Raw genomic sequence first — 20693 nt, forward strand, 5'->3', positions numbered from 1 at the left:
GAAGAGAAAGAGAGAGAGAGAGAGAGAGAGAGAGGAGAGGGGGAGGAGTTGGAAGCATCAACTCCCATATGTGCCTTGACCAGGCAAGCCCAGGGTTTCGAACCAGCGACCTCAGCATTTCCAGGTTGACGCTTTATCCACTGCGCCACCACAGGCCAGGCCTATGTGTATATTTTTAATAAAACCCAGGATAGTATTTTAAGTATTAAATAATCCACCATATCATGAAATATCCAGAACTTTTTTTTTAATGAATGTCATTAAATCTGCTTAACATCAAAATCTGAAGTATGTGAAGAATTTTAACATAATTTATCTGGATTGAGGTAAGGGATAAGAATCAACAGTTTGTTAGAAGACAATATTGGGTTTGAATTAATGTGTTCATTGAGAAGTTGATCACAGAAGGGTTCTGAGTGAGAATGTATTCTGTTGAGGGAACATTGTGGGGTTCACAGCATGGCCTGGGCTAGACTTAGTGCCTCTCTTTGGCACTAGGTGTGAAGCACTCTCTGCCTACTTCCATCTTAGTACTCATCACATTAGAATGAAATTACATTATCTTATTTACCTTTTTTTCCAGACTATAAAATCCCTGAAGAATCCTGCAAAGAATAAGATAAATAATCACTGCCACCATTTTAAAGTACTTACTCTGCATATACTATTGTATTTGAAGACTCAAAAATTTGAGATACTATCTTATTTTACAGACAGTAACTAATGCTCAAGAACCAGGGAAAGTAACAAAATGTTACACAATTATTATGTGGAAGAACTATAATACTTTCAATTTACTTTTGTGTTAAGCCAACATGATACATGTTGAGGTAATTTATGAATGAATAAATGATTGAATGAATGAATGATTGAATGAATGAATAGAAATATAAAAGAATAACTTAAAAATTCATTGTTTAATTAATTAAGTAAAATATAATTTCAGAGGGACAATTACCAAATAATTATTTTTGTTGATGTTTCTAGAGGCTGTCCTAACCTGTAAATACCCAAAGAAGACCATGGCCTCCAGGTTAGAGTGGAAGAAGCTGGGGAAGAGTGTCTCCTTTGTTTATTATCAACAGGCTCTGAAAGGTAAGAGCTGTGAATCCAGACGAGCAAGAGGACAATCACCAAGCACAGCTCAGATCCTTTAGTCCAGTGGTCCCCAACCTTTTTTGGGCCACGGACCGGTTTAATGTCAGAAAATATTTTCACGGACCGGCCTTTACGGTGGGACGGATAAATGTATCACGTGACCGAGACAAGCGTCAAGAGTGAGTCTTAGACGGATGTAACAGAGGGAATCTGGTCATTTTTAAAAAATAAAACATCGTTCAGACTTAAATATAAATAAAACGGAAATAATGTAAGTTATTTATTCTTTCTCTGTGGACCAGTACCAAATGGCCCATGGACTGGTACCGGTCCGTGGCCTGGGGGTTGGGGATCACTGCTTTAGTCGATGAGGACAAGACATGGCTGACTACCGAAAAGGTGTTTCTGTACCTGTGAGATGGAACCAACAGTGAGTGCCTGAGACCTTGAACACAGCCACAAAAAAGGGAAGTCCCTGGCCCCTTCATTTCTCAGCTCAGTTCCTGGAGGGTGTAAAATGAAATCATTTTTCTAGCCTAAGTGGATTCAACTCTCAAGAGAAAGGAGGACAAGATGGTGCTGGGTTGAGATGGAGAGTCACTGCCCAGTTATAAGAACATCACCATATTTTCGTATCTCCATTGGAAAGCTAGGCCATCACTGAAATGCTTAGGGAGTTAAGACTTATAGGAGGGTAAATATAACTACCTTTATCTAGTGCTTTTTTTGTTTTACATTTCTACTCTCTATTCTTCCTATTGAATATGTGATGAGCTTTTGATTTAAACTGTTGATAGTGATGGATAAAAGAAATACTATGATGAGTACTATTAGCTGGGTGATGGGTACAGTGAGGTCCATCTTACTAATGTACCACAGGGTGCTGATAACATAGCTGTCTTTACTTGAATTTTCTACACTAGCCAATTCTGGTACCTAAATGTTATACAAAATGCTGTATTAATTCCATACACATGACTATCAAAAACTAACCAAAAGAATGCTTTTAAAGATGCCCTCACCTTTTCTTTTGTGGAGTATCATACTGGTCACCACACAGCACAGAAAGTTACTGTCCCAGCTAATTTAACCAGGTTCTCCAGTATCTTTTTGAAGGCAGGAATGTTTCCTAAGCATACTAGCAAGGGTGTATGTATAGGAATATGGAACTGAATGGTCTTATGTGAAGAATGTCATTCTAAAAAAAAAAAAGTTTGGCCTGACCAGGCGGTGGCACAGTGGATAGAGCGTCGGACTGGGATGCGGAAGACCCAGGTTCGAGACCCCGAGGTCACCAGCTTGAGCGCGGGCTCATCTGGTTTGAGAAAAAGCTCACCAGCTTGGACCCAAGGTCCCTGGCTTGAGCAAAGGGTTACTCGGTCTGCTGAAGGCCCGCGGTCAAGGCACATATGAGAAAGCAATCAATGAACAACTAATGATTGATGCTTCTCATTTCTCTCTGTTCCTGTCTGTCTGTCCCTATCTATCCCTCTCTCTGACTCTCTCTCTGTCTCTGTAAAAAATAAATAAATAAATTTTAAAAAAAGTTTGAAATAGCAACACCCATATGCAATTTTTAAAGTTTTTTTAAATTGAGTTTATCAATAGGAAAATAAATGCTTTGGCTACCGAGAAAAGTGACTTGCGGAAGGTAGTATATTGGAAGTTACTTGCGTCATTATCCACATCATTGTCTTCTTTTTCTCAAAGGTGATTTTAAAGACCGAGCTCAGATGATGGACTTTAGTATCAGGATCAAAAACGTTACAAGAGCCGATGCTGGGAAATATCGTTGTGAAGTTAGCACCCCATCTGAGCAAGGCCAAACCCTGGAAGAGGATACAGTCACTCTAGAAGTATTAGGTGATGTGCTTGTAGCTGTGCAATTACTGCTGTTCCCCACTCTCATCTCTATCACTCAGCCCTGGGGACAATGAGGTGACTCGGGGCCCCAGTCAGCAAAGTGACAGGACCGTCAGTGCCACCTTTCCTGCAACGTCTTGACTATTTCTCACTTCACCTCATTGGCTGATCATTGACTGACCATTGGCTGATGAAATTTTACTATTACTAATTCATTATCATGAAACCTCTCTTTATTTAAGATTCAGGTAAATCCTAATGGTCGTACACTGTCCGTTGGAGCATTTTTCCCAAGAGTTGTTTTTGTAATAGCTTTCAGCATATGTGGTATTTCTCCTACCACATAAAATAGTATCACATGAGGTGATTTTTTAAAAAGCGGTAAAACAAAAAGAGCAGAGAAATTACCAAAATTATTTGGTAAAGAAATCAGCATTTGTTGTCAGGCCCTTTCAAATACAAAATCTTACTTAATTTTCACTGACAGTCTGATTTTCCCAGATGAGGACATAGAATGTAAATGATTTCCCCAAGACCACACAGCTAGTAAGTGTCTGGACAAGGGTTTGGATCCGGGTGGGGTTTACTCCAAAGCCATTATGGTTGGTTACTGCAAAAATTGCAGATGGATATCAACAGCTCATGATTCCTGTTGGTAGAGGAACATGATCTCTGCTCCTTCACATATGCTATTATAAACTACCAAGCAAGGGCAATAAAATCACTCCTTTTTCTATGTAGTCCAGCTTCTTTCTAAAATACTAGTGATGTATTAGTATAAGAGATTCAGAAAACCTTGCGGGATAATTCTTCTGTTGCTACATGTCAGTGATCACAGACTTAGCATCATAAACCCCACCCGTCTGTTAGCTCACAGTGCTGGAGATGAGAAGTCTAGCGGGACAAGGCAGGGTCCCCTCCCAAGGATTCATGAGGCTGAAATCTGCCATCTAACAAGAGAATGTCTAATCATTCTTGTGCTTTGAATCTTTGACTTTCCCTTTTGTGATCAGCCAGAAAAAAACACTTAAAGGAGTCAGTGATTAGGTCAACCTCGATCATAAAGATCGTGGATTTGGGACCTTAACTGTATCTCCCAAGTTCCTTCAGAATGGTACCTAAATCAGTACTTCATTGAACAAATGAGAGGAAGTATATATAAACGAGGGCTGGGGGACTTGAAGGACCATCTTAGAATTCTGTCTACCACTTAGAATTCTGTTTTTTCCTGGATTTAAGTTATTTTGCAAAATATAGTTTACAAATCCCTGGAACCAGACTAACCCTAACTCAGGTATGCTTTCATCTGGTCAGTTCAAGGCAGAACAAGATGTTAGTTTTAGCACTGGGCCTGAGAAATATACTCAAGTTTGACTTCTTTGGAATACAGTTGGTAATCAAACATTAAAACCATTGGTGCGGGGGGGGGGGGGGGAGTAGAGATTAGAGATTGTTTTTCTAAGGAAGAATAGTTACATTAGCGAGCATAATGCTTGCTGTTATAATAGAAAAGCATCCTCAGTGAGCAGCTTAACATAATAGAAGGTTTCCATGTAGGTCAAGTCCCACTGGTGGGGGCAGCGATTGCAGTGGTGGAGCTATATTATCTACTGCATGAAATTATTAGACACCCAACTTCATGTAGATGTATCTTCAATACATGGCTTTCTGAGGTCACCATGGGTGTTGAGACCTCCTTGGTGGTGGGAGGGGGCTGGGGAGCGAACGACTGGAGAATCATACGGGAAGCTTTTATGGATTCATGCAAGGAAGCAGTAGGTCTTTTGAACACATAGTTAGTCTCTGTCACAGGTGTTTGATAAATCTTTGCTTGGCTGTTAAAATTTTTGTTCAGCTTATAAATAACCAATGCCATTTGACTCCCACCCCTCAGTGGCTCCAGGAGTTCCATCATGTGAAGTCCCTAATTCTGCCCTGAGTGGGACTGTGGTAGAGCTGCGATGTCAGGACAAAGAAGGGAACCCAGCTCCTGAATACACATGGTTTAAGGATGGCACCCGTTTGGTAGGGAATCTAAAACTTGACACCCAAAGCACCAACAGCTCATACACCATGAATACAAAAACTGGAACTCTGGTAAGGTCATTGCAAACCTTGGCCTAATAACTGCTCTATATTTGGTGGAGGGAAAAATTGTTGGAACTAAAATGATGCAGGACAGAGGGCTGATCACATTGCTTGTTAAAGGAGAGGGCAGCAGAGAGGGTGGGGGTACATGCACGGAGACATGAGGGGAAGGGCTGCTACAGGAGGTGGGAAGACACACACAACCAGGAGCGGAGCACGCAGAGGTCTGCACAGTGACCTGGGACAGAGCCAGCCTGATTCCTGATGACCAGGTTGTTCATGCCAGCTGCCTTCCTGGCCTGGAAAGGTACTGTATTTCCCCATGTGTAAGACGTACTTTTTAAAAAAAAATTTGAGGTATAAAAACTGGATGTGTCTCATACAGAGGTTGTAGATTTTTTACTTGCATTTCCCGCTTTTTCATGCTTGTTTTTGTGCTCATTGTTGAAGACAGTGATTTGTCATCAGACACAAATGAGGACAAGCTAATGGATGGGAGTTTTGAGAGTGATGAGAAGTTGTATGAATTTTATGATGAATAAAACTTGAGTTCAATAACTTTATGTAATACCTTTTTTTTTTTTTTTCAAATTTCAGGCCCCAAATTAAGGTGCATCTTATACATGGGGAAATCAGTAGTTAAGTACAGTCTCATATTTACAGTATCAGGGAAATGCACAAAATTTCTTGGGGGGGGGGGCCCTTACCTCAGTGCCAGCCATATAGGAATAGTGACTGTTGCCAACCTAGGATAGGATATCTGTCATTAGGCTCTTCTGTAACTAGATCAACAATTGACTCAATGTCTTTAGATTTTTTTCCAGATTTTCTGACTGATTAAAAAACCTTTCTAGGAATACTGATGGAAACCTATGCATATGCTCTTTAAAGTTAAGGACAATTTTTTGTCTCTGACTTTTCAAAGTAGAGTTGAAAGTAAAAATAAAGATCATTAAACTTAAAACTTTATTTTTCATTCAAAGAAATACAACATGTCAGTTTAAAAATGTCTGATTTCCAGTAATGCAGAATCACTACCATAACCATTAACAAAAACTTAAAGGCATGGTGCCTGACCAGGCGGTGGCGTAGTAGATAGAGCGTCGGACTGGGATGCAGAGGACCCAGGTTCGAGACCCCGAGGTCGCCAGCTTGAGCGCGGGCTCATCTGGTTTGAGGAAAAGCCCACCAGCTTGAACCCAAGGTTGCTGGCTCCAGCAAGGGGCTGCTCGGTCTGCTGAAGGCCCGCGGTCAAGGCACATATGAGAAAGCAATCAATGAACAACTAAAGTGTTGCAACGCGCAATGAAAAACTAATGATTGATGCTTCTCATCTCTCTCCGTTCCTGTCTGTCTGTCCCTGTCTATCCCTCTCTCTGACTCACTCTCTGACTCACTCTCTGTCTCTGTAAAAAAATAAAAATAAAAATTAAAATATTTTAAAAAAACAACAACTTAAAGGCATGGTAATAATAATTTTGATGAATTTTAAAAAGAGGGTATAATATTTCCTTTACACCTTTAATCTGTAAATACATGATAACATTTAAAACTGAGATTCTGTAGCTCATCTCTCTCCCTTCCTGTCTGTCTGTTCCTATCCCTGACTCTCTCTGTCTCTGTCAAACAAACAAATAAATAAAAACGAGATCCTCTGGTAAATGACAAAGCTTATTAATAAAGTGGCTATATAACAAAGCCTATCACTGGGTGTAGCTCCTCCCCAAGGAAGGCCATGCTCCGGCCCTCTGGGTGTTAGCAGGCTCAAGTCAGCAGGTCCGAGTGACTTTACACTGAGAAATTGGGCAGAAAACTTGCCTCACACTTAGCTATATTTAGTTTTCAAATTTATTTTTTCTCAGAGCAGGTGATTAAAACCCCAAGGCCAGTCTGAAATGATATAGATTCACTTTTGTCAGCCTCAACCTTTGAAATATCTTTTAAGTATTCTGGCTTTTGGGAGAGTGAGAGATAATTCCATAGAGTTAAAACAAACGAAGAAAAGCTTCAATCCCACCACTTTGAAGTATACAGAAAGAAGAAGTAGGTGGGTGGTGGGTAAAGAAAGTGAAAGAGGGAAAGGAGTCAACAAAAGCCTTGGCTATTTTTAGGAACATAATATTGCATGAAGATCAAAGACCATGGGGGTGGGGGAGTGCTCCTTAGAGTTTCATGGCTCTCCTGGGTGCCTTCAGCAGTGACCACTGTGGGACCGAACGGGTGACAGGAAGGCACTGAAAGAATGATTCTGAGGACCCTCTTACCCTTTGTACTGGTCCCTGCAGTACCCTCTTACTAAGTCCAGGACCACTGTATTCATTCCTCCTTCCCTCCCCCCCCTCTATCCTTCCTCTCCCTCTTCCTTCCTGACTCTGGCCTTCCCTCCTTCTTGTCTTCCTTCTTACCTGTCTGCCTGACATTCAGCCTTCCTTTCAGTCTTTTTCTTTCTATATGTCTGCCTCCCTCCCTCTCTTCCTTCCTTCCTCTTTTCCTCAAGGGGATAAAACTACTAATAGCAAGTGTGAAACCTATTATAGCCAAGTCTTACCTTTCAGTTGCTTTAGCACGGAGTGGAAGGGGCAAGGGTTGGACTTCATGTTTTCAAAATTTTCAAAAATTTTACAACTGACAGAATTTAGAATCCTATGAACTACATCAGTTTTGATTTTCTCGGGCTCCACATTGCTTCCTGGTAGGAACACTGGTTCTTCAGAGGAGGTATTAATATTTGCTATTGCCCTGAATACACTATGACTTCAGAAAGTGTAGCAGTCCTTTTAGGCCAAGGAGGCGTTCATTTATAAATGGCGTTAACTAGAATTAGAAATACCTAGAAAAGTTAATACTACAATGAACTATAAACTCTAAGAGATTCCCATGCTCTTATAACTGTACTACTTTCACAGTGCCATACACACACAAAAAAAGGACACTTCATAAGTTTTTTTCTGTCAAACTGGAGACCTAGCTATTCACTCCTGCAGGCTTGGAAAATATTTGAATTCACAGTTAAAGTATAAGATCTTAAGTCATTGAAAAGGAAGGAGTAACTTTAGGCAAAAATTCAAGGAACATGGTTATTTTAGGAGTCTACTTACAGATTTATTGCTTTAAAAATGCATTTGACTTTGAGTTGTAGGCACACAACAGAAGCCAACAGTTCAAATGCTAGAGATGTTCACCTGAAACCTATGTACTCTTATTGGTCAGTGTCACCCCGTTAAATGTAATTTCTAAATAAATAAGTGGATAAATAATACTTTTTTTCCCTTTCACAAAATTCCAGCAATTTAACACTGTTTCGAAACTGGACAGCGGGGAGTATTCCTGCGAAGCCCGTAATTCGATTGGATCTCGCAGGTGCCCAGGGAAACGAATGCAAGTAGGTAAGCAGAAACATGGGGAGGAACATTTAAATGGCTTGCAGTTAGAAGGTGCAAGTAGTTGGGTGTGGAAGGAGCCAGGGGTGGAAAAGAGCTGAATGTTTGGGAGGATGAACTGCAGGGAATGTTTAAAACTACCTTGGCATGAAAGGTGTACTATTTTCAATGCATCTTCCAAACAAGCCAGGAATATTGAGCATTACACTTTACAGATTTTTAAATAATAATTTTCCAAATAATTGTTTTGTCACTGCTCATGAGAGCAATATTCTTTCAGACAGTAGCTAAGTGTCTTCTAATCACTCAGGGTCAGGGACTTGGTATGGGAGTTTGAATTCCAGCTCTGCCACATACTGGCTACACTGTTGAGCAAATTATTTAACTCTGTGCCTTGGTCTCCCCAAACTGGAGTAGTAATATACCATCTTCATGGGGTTGTTATGAAGATGAAAATAACAGTTGAAAGTGTTAGAGTAGTACTGGCATATTGGGAGCACTCTGTGAGTTTGACTGTTTTACTTGTTATCAGGTTGTTGTTAATTTTGTCCATCTTCTGAAATACTATGCTTAGTCTTATTGCAAAATAGGCTCTCAAAAAAGACTTATGGAATATAATTATGGATCTAGGTTGCTATAAAAAGTAGCTGCCATATATTATGTTACACAAAATAAACTTCTTAGAATACAGTAAAATTAATGCTTAAGAATCCAGATTATATGAGTTTCAGAATAAGCATATTATTTTTTATCTTATTTTTAATAATTTAGTTTAATTCTTCCTTGAAAGCCATGTGTTTTGAAAATGATTGTGTAATACAGAGGGTTAAACTGAGATAGCACCCAAGGGACTAAATGTCACTCAGGAGGGCTACAGCCTGAAGCAGAATACTGAGGGTTCCTATTGGTTCAGGGCTTATCCTTAGGTTTGTAGAGTCAGAAATTCATTTTTCAGTGTGCTTAGATGTGTACAGATAGATATATGTCCAGTAATGTATATTGTCTATGTACAGTTAAACTCAGCATTATTTTCTGAAGAAAATATAACTCTGCCCTGGCCGGGTGGTTCAGTTGGTTAGAGCATTGTCCCAATATGTCAAGGTTGTGGGTTCAGTTCTCAATCAGGGCACATATGAGAATCAACCAATGAATGCATAAATAAGTGGAACAACAAATCAATGTTCTTCCCTCTCTTTTTCTTTTTCTCTCCCTCCCTCCCTCTCCCTTCCTAAAATCAGTAAATAAAATTTTAAAAATTAAAGAAAATATGTAATCTTATTAGACTTCAGGATATCCTAAAGTATATGCTATTTAATGATATATTCTAATTTCCATATGCAAGTTTGAATTTCCAGTGTTTTTTAAATTCATGGATACATATTATCCACCAAATTTATTCAGGTGTTGACATTGATAGTCAAACATAAGCATTAACTTAAATTATTAAAAACTATCTTTCTCAATGCTGCTCTGGAATTATCATTAGGAAAATTCAACAGAACCTGTTATAAAAATTAAGACAATTCAATGTTTTCCTAACTTATTCACATACTAACTCATGGTGTTTACTGTAACCTTGTATCATCTATTACTATTTCTTTCTTTCTTTAAATGGTCATGTTTAATTTAGCCCGTTTTAGCCACATCTTAACAAGTAATATCTGTGATGTTATGGTTTTGACATCCTAGTTACATTTTCCTAGCATGCAGTAAATAAATAAATTAATAGTTTGTGTTTTGTTAGTGATACCACTTTAATTTGAACATGATTTTCACATATCTATTCTTTCTGATTTAAGTTAGTTTAAAAGTTAAAATTTGTTTAATGTTCATCCATAGTTCCTAGGTATTTCATGCCTTTAATTTGAAATTTATATAATTTGAAATACATAAAAATTCATGAAATCTGGTATTCAGTTATCATTTTGAATTATCATGAATAACTTGTAACCAAAAGCAGAATCTGTTCATTGTTCTAAAGTTCCTTTTGAGGCCTGACCTGTGGTGGCGCAGTAGATAAAGCATCAACCTGGAAACGCTGAGGTTGCCAGTTCAAAACCCTGGGCTTGCCTGGTCAAGGCACATATGACATATGGGAGTTGATGCTTTCTGCTCCTCCCCCCTTCTCTCTCTCTCTCTCTCTCTCTCTCTCTCTCTCTCTCTCTCCCCCCTCTCTATAATGAATAAATAAAATCTTTTTAAAAAAAAATAGCCTGACCTGTGGTGGCACAGTGGATAAAACGTCGACCTGGAAATGCTGAGGTCGCCGGTTCAAAACCCTGGCCTTGCCTGGTCAAGGCACATATGGGAGTTGATGCTTCCAGCTCCTCCCCCCTTCTCTCTCTGTCTCTCCTCTCTCTCTGTCTCTCTCTCTGTCTCTCCCTCTCTTCTCTAAAATGAATAAATTAAAAAAAATAAAAAATAAAAAAAAAATAAAGTTCCTTTTGAAGTATAGAAAAAAGCTAAATCATGAATTTGCTGATTATCCAAAAAAAAACTTACAGAATTTTAGCAGTTTGATTCCTTTCCTTTTGTTTAGAATAAGGGTGACTTCCTTTTGTAGTGTCTTTTTTTAAAACAAAGAACACAAAATATTTTCATGTTTTGCAAAAGTTTCTCTTTAGTGAAGCATAAGGTGGTTGTATAATGTGTCAGTATCCCACAGTAAATGGCAAGATGAAAACAACTTACCTCCACCTTACAAGCCTTATAGCTTTCATTTCATTAAGGAAAATAAAGTTTATACCATGACTTAAAATTTACAGGGTAATACAGTTTGACTTCTGTCTGCTTATTTTGTTCAGAACTTGCTTTTTGGTTGAATCCTTCATAGATGTCAAGTTTATTGACAAACTATAGGACAGTTTCTTGTCATATAATATCCCTTAGTTTGAATCCTTCATAAATGTCAAGTTCACTGACTGCTACAAAGAAAATAGTAGGCACATTTTAGTTCTTAATTTGCCTGATATTATGACATATGTGGATTCCCCTCCTCTTCTCTGTTTTCATCCAAATAAATCAATAGCTAGATCTCACTGACCTCCTAATGCTCAAATAAATACAAACTGAGTTTATACTAAGCAATAATTAATGTTTTCTCGTCAAATTCTGTTTTCTGTTCTCAGCCTTTTGAAAGATTTGTCATGTTTCCTTCAAAATACAAGTTAGTATTTCAATGGTAACAGAAAAAATTAATAACATACTTGGCATAAGGAAAAAAACCTAGAGACAGGATGCTTTTATGAAAAACAGAGTCACAGATAATATTTTTTTAAAATCTTTTCCAAAATAGGCATTGCTTTAAAATATCTAAAATTACTGATGAGAAAAATGTTTCCTAATATTTTCTCCAAATAATGTGGTTATATGCTAATCAATACTTGCTTTTGAATATGAAACCTCTTTGAGGAATTGCTCCTTTAAAAAGCATAGGTGGCTCTGGCCTGGTAGCTCCTTTAGAGCATTGTCCCAACATACCAAGGTTGCTGGTTGGTTCATGGTCAGGGCACATATAGGAACAGATGAGTCAATGTTCCTGTCTCTCTCTCTCTCCCCCTTCCTCCCTTTCTCTCTAAAATCAAGAAAATAAACATTAAAAAATAAATAATTAGCCAATGAATGCGTGAATGAGTAGAACAACAAATCATTGTTTCTCTCCCTTTCTTTCTAAAATGTAATTTTAAAAAAGCAGATACCTTACATGTTAATTAGTACATAGAAAGTATCTAAATGACAGAAGAATGTGGCTCATGAAATCCTTGTGGACAAGATGGAGAAATATGATCCAACTTAAATGTTGCATGGATTCACAAATAGTTGGAGTCTACATCCAGAATATGTAGGGAGGTATGTAATAGCTTGTTGCATAATTTCTTCTCTAACAAAGTCATGTTCATCATCTTATTAATGACTTGAGAGTATTTTTGATGCAATTCAAAATTGCAAAAATATTAACCTTGAGAGGTTAATAGTCTAATTCTTAGGCAACAGAATCAGAATCCAAAAACAAAATAAAAACAAACAAAAACCCTCAGAGATTGATGACATGGTAGTGATTTCAAACTTGGGTCAAAAAAGTTCAGTTGTATTAGGTTAGAGGAGAGATTAATAGCAACAGGAAGAAACTTTGGGGGAATTGAATTCATTTTGAATTTAATAGAATGAGTGTTCAATGGCATATACATTTGTACACACACCCACACAAGCCTATATAAATTCAAGTATGTTTCTGACACTTAGTTTTATAGATTAGCAGTGGCATGGGCTTTCTTTGAGGCTGAATGAGTTTTCCATTATTTATGAAATTGATGCAGATGATGATGTAGAAGAATTTTAAGTAAAATTTGGGTGTGTGTGGTAGATTACTTGTATTCCCTGAACTTTGAAGATCACTTCCAATCTGATATTTAATCTCGTGAATTATTATATCTCAAATTGAATGCAAGAGAATACCATACATGTTATTTCTGGACCACAGGACTTTTTATAACTTAAGTCATGCCAACCATAGTTTTGCTTATACTTTCATTCAATTTTGAACCATATCCCAGAAGTGAGTTAGTTGAACAAAGCTTCAAAACCATGAAACACTCTACATTTATGGTATAGCTGCAAACAGGAGCTTTTTTGAATATTTTTAAACTAATCTTTTTTTTATATATAATTTTTTAAAGACTTTATTTATTCCATTTTTTTTTAGAGAGGAGAGAGAGAGAGAGAAGAAAAGAGGGAGAAAGAGAGAGAGAGTAGGGGGAGGAGCAGGAAGCATCAACTCCCATATGTGCCTTGACCAGGCAAGCCCAGGGTTTTGAGCCAGCGACCTCAGTGTTCCAGCCTTTTTGAATTTTTTTAGTTTAATGACTCCCTCTGTTTGACATGAATTTATGCATGATTTATTTTGGATTCCAGACGACCTCAATGTAAGTGGCATCATAGCGGCTGTCGTAGTCGTGGCCTTAGTGATTTCAATTTGTGCACTTGGCGTGTGCTATGCTCAGAGAAAAGGCTATTTTTCAAGTAAGTGCATTTCACCCTTTGCTAGACACTTTCTCTTATGAAGTTCTAAAAAACTCTGGAGAATGCTTTTTATTGCTTTTTCTGTAGTAGAAAATATCCTCGATGACATGCAGGTGAGTGATGAAGCACCTTGGCAAACGTAGGGAGGAGAGGCAGAGCCGCCTCAGCCCAGCATTCCTGGAGACACCGCAGAATACGCAGGAGGTTCCCTGCGGGGCACAGTGCAGCAGACGGAGACAGCCACCGGATGGATGTTTGTAGTACCTCATGCAGGGAAGAGCCTTTTAAGCTAGGAATTGTGTGTCTCAAGTGGTAAATTAATTTTTAGCTTTATGATAAGAAATTTCATTGAAATAAATCTGTCAACTGTTTTATCAATGGAGAACAGTGGAATGCTGAATGTCAAATTTAGCAAAACCGGGCCCTGGCCGGTTGGCTCAGTGGTAGAGCGTCGGCCTGGCGTGTAGAAGTCCTGGGTTCGATTCCCGGCCAGGGCACACAGGAGAAGCGCCCATTTGCTTCTCCACCCCTCCCCCTCTCCTTCCTCTCTGTCTCTCTCTTCCCCTCCCTCAGCTGAGGCTCCATTGGAGCAAAGATGGCCCGGGCGCTGGGGATGGCTCCTTGGCCTCTGCCCCAGGCGCTAGAGTGGCTCTGGTCGCGGCAGAGTGACGGACGCCCCGGAGGGGCAGAGCATCGCCCCCTGGTGGGCAGAGCGTCGCCCCCTGGTGGGCGTGCCGGGTGGATCCCGGTCGGGTGCATGCGGGAGTCTGTCTGACTGTCTCTCCCGGTTTCTAGCTTCAGAAAATACAAAAAAAAAAAAATAGCAAAACTGTATTTAGGAGAGAATATTTGGTGAAAGCTAGAAACGTGTTATACTAGAGTTACTACTGGAGATTATTACTTCTTTTTAGAACTCTTGTAGTCCTAAACCCCCATTTGGTGGTACATTTTATGAAAATGTGTGAGCTTGAAAAAGAATATTTTATTCTCTTAATGCATTTTCTTTCTTCTTAGTCTTTAAAATTATCTGAGAGCTCAAAAGCCCTAGAACTCCATCAAGCCCGTTAGGAATAGTGTATAAAGTAGAATTTTTGATACAGTAACATATAAATTTACAATATAAACTAGTTTTAGATCCACTGTTTCACAGTGAACATTAATTTTTTTTGCTATTGTGTACATTTAAATTCCCCATTGTATTCTTTTTATTATTGATTTTAATTTATTGTGTTTACATAGATTCTAGTGTTGCCCCGAATGCATCACCCCTCCCCCGTATTCCCTTCAACATCTCCCTTGCCCCCCTCCCCATAGGGTGAACATTAATTTTGGAGTTTAGATTTAAAAAATTATTTTATACCAAAATAAAACAAATTTAAAAAGGGTTTCTAGTAATACCTATAAATAGATATTGTCATAAACTGTTTCCATAAACATGGTTTCAAGGATATTATTTATAATAAAGAACTGTTCTGTGAATGAAAAATACTCTTTTTATATGGTACTACAAATCTAGTACGGAGTAATTTTAGGAATGGAATCTGCTGAGTCCCCCTGCTGGTCAAAAGTGAAAGTACAAACAAAACATTGTTCAGTCAAAATTCTTGTCATCTTTATCTCTGCTTTTGTACAAAGATTATATAAATATTTTTTGAAGATTTGCCAAACAATTTTTTCTTTAGATGCTGAATTAAAGATTTGACTTGGGTATTAGTAGTTCATTACCTAAGAATGTTACTTCCATTTTCATCTGGCAGAAAATCTTATCTAAGAGAATCATTTTCTTGAACTTGAATTTCAGACAGGACAAATCTGGCCTCCTGTTTTTTGTGGCCCCTGAGCTACAATGGTTTCTCCAAATGAACATTTGCAATCTATTTGAAAATAGAGAGCACTAACTTTGAATCCTAATTAAGAGAAATATTATCTTCCCCCAAGAATTCATTCTTATATGTAGTAGACACAAGATTTTATTATTATATTTAAAATTTTACCAATAAAAATTTTGGAAGTTTGTTTTCTGTCATTATATAACTACCTATGATATCTCTCCAGTTTTACCTCTTGGCCCACAAAGCCTAAAATATTTGCCATGTGACCCTTTACAAAAAAAGTTTGCCAACCCTTGATGTAGAAGGTACAAATATCAGCAAGTGAGACTCAAGACTGAGAAAAAGAAATTAAGCTTAAACTGATTTTTATGTGAATCTGTATCATGCCCTGTTAACTTTCATATTAATGACATGTACCTGTTCTTTTGTAGAAGAAACCTCCTTCCAGTAAGTATACTTTCTTACAATGCATGCCTTTCTCCTGTATCTACAAATTTTCTGTCAATTATCTGTTTAAAGTCAAAAGTGGGAAGTTGAGTTATTTGTGAAGGTTTTTAATCCTGGGGGAAGTGCCTGTGTCTCAAGTTCATCAAGAAATATGTCCCACCTCAGGCCTCTTCCTTACTTGCCATGATGTTTAATTGCCCAAAGAAGTAACACATTCGTTGATTTGACTTAGTAGACATTTCCATAGTACTACCTTAAAAATATATTTGTCATCATTTGCTTATTTGAGATTTTTCTAAGTAAAATTTTACTCAACAATTATTTTTACATTTAATTAAATGCTGATTCTATACCCAACATGTCCTAGGAAGTGATGATATAGCAGTGAATGAAGCAGAAAAGCCCCCCTGCTTTATGAAGCATACATTCTAGTAGAGAAGAGTGGGAAGTAATCAAATGTGTAAACTCTGCAGTATGATAGGTTATAATAGGTACTATAAAGAAAAACAAAGCAGATAAGAGAGAACCACAAGGTAGGAGTGGAAATAGTTTTTGTCTACAGCTGTGGTTAAGGCATGCCTCACTGTTGAGGTGGCATTTGAAAAAGAGCTGAAGGGACCAAGGGAGCAAGTCATGTAGCTATCCATGATAAGAATGTCCAAGCTCCGGGGAGAGAACAGATGGAAAGATCTTGAAGCCAGGTATGCCAGGAGTATCTGAGAAACATCAAGAGGATCATGTAGCTGGAGCAGAGTGAGGACAATAGAAGAGGTGATGAGTGCACAGATATAGCAGCAGCCGGATTATATGGAGCCCCTTCTAGACAGTTGTTGAGGAGGTTGACTTTGGTTCTGAGTAAGATGGGCAGAGGGGAAGCATCATCTTAATTCCAAAAGGTCGCACTGACTGTACTATTGAGAATAAACTATGAGGTGACCAAGGGTGGAGAAGGTAGAAAGACCAGTTGGGAGACTACTCAGTAATCTAGACAAAATGGCAGCTGGTTTCAAAGCAGTGGTATTGGAGATTTTGAGAAGTGATAGGATTTTGGATATATTTTTAATAATTTATTGATTGATTTAATGTGAGCTCTGAGAAAAAAAAAATCAAGGATGGCTCCAAGGCCATAAGAAGGATGGTGTTCCCATTTACTAAGTGTCCAAGATTTCAAGAGGAGCAGGTTTGAGAGTTTTGAAAGGGGCAGGTGAAGAGGTCTGGAGTGTTTTGGAATTTTACGATCTGACATGCCTGTTAAACTTTCAAGTACTAGTGGTAATCAGTGAGTAACTGGATGTATGAATCTGGAGTTTGGAGAAACATCTTAACTAGAGTTAGAAATTTAGGCATCATTGATGCATGAACCTGCATGAGATAGATGACCAGAGTCCCCAGTTTATGTGCACCTGATTTATGACTGTCCTTGCATGTGTGGAAATGGCAGACCCAACCTTTGAGTCTATGGGCATTCCCTTTTATACTCAGCTGCCATGGTTTCAGATGTTTTGTCATCTCAATCTTTTGAAGGCTTAGCTGCCATTGATTTCCTGTCCCAGACCTGTTGCTCACCACTGGTCTCTGAGCCTCATAAAATTTCAATACAAATCTAGCATGAGGTCCAAGTTATCAGGACTAATGATAGCAAAAGGAGTAAATTCAGAAAAGAGTGGTAGTCTGATGGTATAGCCTCCCCCTCACCCCACCCAAATCCTTGTTAGGATTTCCACTTTTATTGAATAAAATGGAAAGTAACTGAGGGTTTTGAAGAAAAAAGCTGGCATTGGTGAGGTGTGAGGGGTTATTCTTCCCTTCAATCACAGTGTTTCTATTAATCCAGGTAGTAATGTGTGAAGCAGTACCATGACTCCTACATACCTCTCCCATTTATCAAATCATGGCCCCCCAAATTTGTTGGATAATGAATTAGATGCTGTTATAGTTTGCTAGGGTTGCTATAATAAAGTGCCACAAACTGGGTGGCTCTAACAACAGAAATTTATTTTTTCACAGTTTTAGAGACTAGAAGCCCGGGATCAGGGTATTAGCAGAATTGGTTCCTTCGGAGGGCTGTGAGAAAAGCATCTGTCCCAGACATCTTTCCTTGGCTTATAGATAGTCTTTCCCTGTCTTCACATCATTGGCCTTCCTTGTCTGTGTTAGTGTCTCAATTTCCTCTTCCTATAAGAATACCAGTCATATTGGATTAGGGCCCATCCTGATTACCTCATTTTAATTTAATTACCTCTTTAAAGACGCCATCTCCAAATAGGGTCACATTCTGAGGTTCTGGGGCTTGGGACTCAACATTTGAATTTGGGGGTGGGAGGGACATAGTTCATCCTATAACCATAGTCACCACATAAAACTTTCCATGGAAAAAGTGAGATTTGAGATTATAATCTCAAACTTTAATAATGATGTCAAATGTGACTAAACTGATAAATTAAAAGTTACTAAATCTCTGTTCTGATATATATTCCACAACAACTTTAGTATAGGAACCCTAGGCTACAACTAGACACACAGGCTTCACACACAGAGATACTTTGTTGCATGGTCTTCTCTGTGAATACTATCTATAAATATAAGAAGTTTAGTTGGGATTTCAGGCTTTTTTAGTACCGGACTACAATAAATGTTCATCTTCCTGTTGAGAAAATGTATGGAGGTAACATTAACTGAAAGAGGGTATGTGTTTCTGAATTGGAAATAATGTAATAAATGTTGCCTTTTATATTCCACAAACAGGAAGAGTAGTTCTGCATCTAAAGACACTACAATAAGTGAAAATGTGAGTATTCTTAAGGCATATTTATAGAACGAATGTGTTTAGGGGATAGACAAGGAAATAAAGTAATTGTGTGGAAGTAATGAATGTTCACTTTTAATATACTTTGTACTAGTGTCTATTACTGGTACTTAGAAGGCACTAAATACATGTTAGCTTCTGTCTCTGTCTGCGGTGGCATGACAAAACTGCCTGGCATTTTATAGAGCAAGGAGGTTTTCTTATACCGTTATTTTTACTTAAAATGTTTTCTATTATTAGTCACCCTTTTAGTATCAGTAAGGCTGGCATTATCTACTCCATTTTATAGATGAGGAAATTAACACCCACACTCTCATAGGCTCTCTGTGGCAGAGCTGGAAACCAGGCACTGCTGTGTTGTCAGCTTGACCAAGCAAGTCGTTTCTGCAAATCCGTGGTCCCAGAACATTCTTTGGGTTATTTAAAGCATTTAGAAATTTTAAGGATATAGAATATCTCTGCTGTTGCTACAAGGAACATCTTAGAAATCCTTGAAAAGATACAATTATTATCCAATTTAGATGGCTAAGGGAACTTAATAATTTAGACATTGGGACCTTCAGGTAACTCTACATTCATAAACACTACAGTGAAGCAATAAATACATTGCTCAGACCTTGTAACTCTTTGGATGGATATTCAACTTTCTAGATTATTTTTCAGAAATACAGTGTCGGGAAAGAGGTTTCCAATGTGTCTCAAAGCCTAAGCCCTTTCTTTAAAAATGGCGCACTGGTTCTCTCAGTTCCTTAGTACTCACTCTATGGCAGGAATTCTTTTAGATTTTCTTTCACTAGAATTTAGGATAAATCATGGACATCAGTGTTTTAAACACTTAAGTGATTCTGATAGACACTGATATTGAACACCCACAAACTGTTCTATAGATATTTTTCTTTCAAAGTTTTTTTAGATTGCCTACTCCAGAAAATGTCAATCACGGAAGTCATTTTATTTTGTAGTTTACTATACAGAAAGCAAACTATTCTTTAATTAGCAGATAAGCAGTATGTAACACTCCACCTTTGTTCCTACCATTTGTGGAAAATATTCTTTGAATATGAAATAAAATAATCTCATCCTACCAAAAATTAGTGATACTTTGTGGCTGAGTTGAAAGAGCAAAATACCTTTTACTAATACTTTGTCTTCCTCTGAATTGCTCTCATCAGCTGAGAGGGAGAGTCTCCAGTTCTAGTTTTGCCGTAAAACAGGGTTTCTCAACCTTCACACTATTGAAATTTTCTTATAATTTTTATGTAATGAACTTTTATAATTCTATATAATTCTGAGTTTTAGGGTGCTGTCTTGTGTATTGGAGAATGCTTAACAGCACCCCTGACCTTCATTCACCCACTAGATGCCGTAGTATACCCCTAGCAAACAAGGAGCAAGCAAGCATGTCCCTGCTCCAATCCCATTCTTATTTATTTAGTCTTTAAGCACAGTTTCAAAGATCATGTCTCCTAATATTTCATTATTAAATCCCCATAAAATAGATTTAATTATATATATGGTGGTTTATCTGTAAGATTTTCATAGTGAATTTAGCTTTCTATTTATAAGATTTACATATTTCTTTAACTATAAATTAACATAGTATATTTAAACTTTGTTTTTTTTTCTTTTCATAGGATTTCAAGCACTCAAAATCCTTTATAATTTAAAAGAATTCTGCTTTTGAGATACACCATACCACAGTTGTTAAACAAGTTATTAAAAGACTTATAAAACTCTGCTTTGTCTTACATTTGCAAAGAGGCACAGAAGGAGATGAAATGGGTATTTCATTAAAATTTGTATGAGCACTAAATCACTTAAATTCTTATTTTAATCAAATAGTTCTTGGCTTCTGGTCAAGATGGCAGTGTAGGTAAATGCTGTACTCGCCTCCTCCCATGACCACATCAAAATTAAAACTAAATTGCAGAATACCCATCATTGAAAACTGCCTGAAGTTTAGCTGAACATAAGTTCTATAACTAAGGATATACAGAAGCCACTTCCAGACCGGAACAAGGGGCAAAGACATAGAATAGGCTGGTCCCATACCCACTTGTGGTGGTTAAAAATCAGAAAGGATATCTTGGCTGCAGAAGTCCCTGCTAAGGAGCGAAGGGTCCCAGCCCAGGGTTCCAGAGCTGGGAAGAGAAGTCCCCA

At 38.0% G+C, this 20693-nt stretch overlaps 1 protein-coding gene across 1 annotated transcript in view; it reads left to right on the forward strand.

Annotated features, from left to right (window-relative positions):
• Positions 1-20361, forward strand: part of JAM2 (junctional adhesion molecule 2) — an 82901-nt gene extending 62540 nt beyond the window's left edge. Inside the window, exons 4-11 of the mRNA XM_066369926.1 lie at positions 988-1095; positions 2809-2961; positions 4856-5058; positions 8336-8435; positions 13341-13448; positions 15712-15727; positions 18473-18515; positions 20168-20361. Of these exons, the coding sequence (XP_066226023.1) occupies positions 988-1095; positions 2809-2961; positions 4856-5058; positions 8336-8435; positions 13341-13448; positions 15712-15727; positions 18473-18515; positions 20168-20200 (764 nt within the window). The 3' untranslated portion in view covers positions 20201-20361. The remainder of the gene's footprint in view (positions 1-987; positions 1096-2808; positions 2962-4855; positions 5059-8335; positions 8436-13340; positions 13449-15711; positions 15728-18472; positions 18516-20167) is intronic.
• Positions 20362-20693: the final 332 nt, after the last annotated feature.

Source organism: Saccopteryx leptura, chromosome 2 (assembly GCF_036850995.1).
Source record: "Saccopteryx leptura isolate mSacLep1 chromosome 2, mSacLep1_pri_phased_curated, whole genome shotgun sequence".
In the NCBI taxonomy this organism is placed as follows: domain Eukaryota; kingdom Metazoa; phylum Chordata; class Mammalia; order Chiroptera; family Emballonuridae; genus Saccopteryx; species Saccopteryx leptura.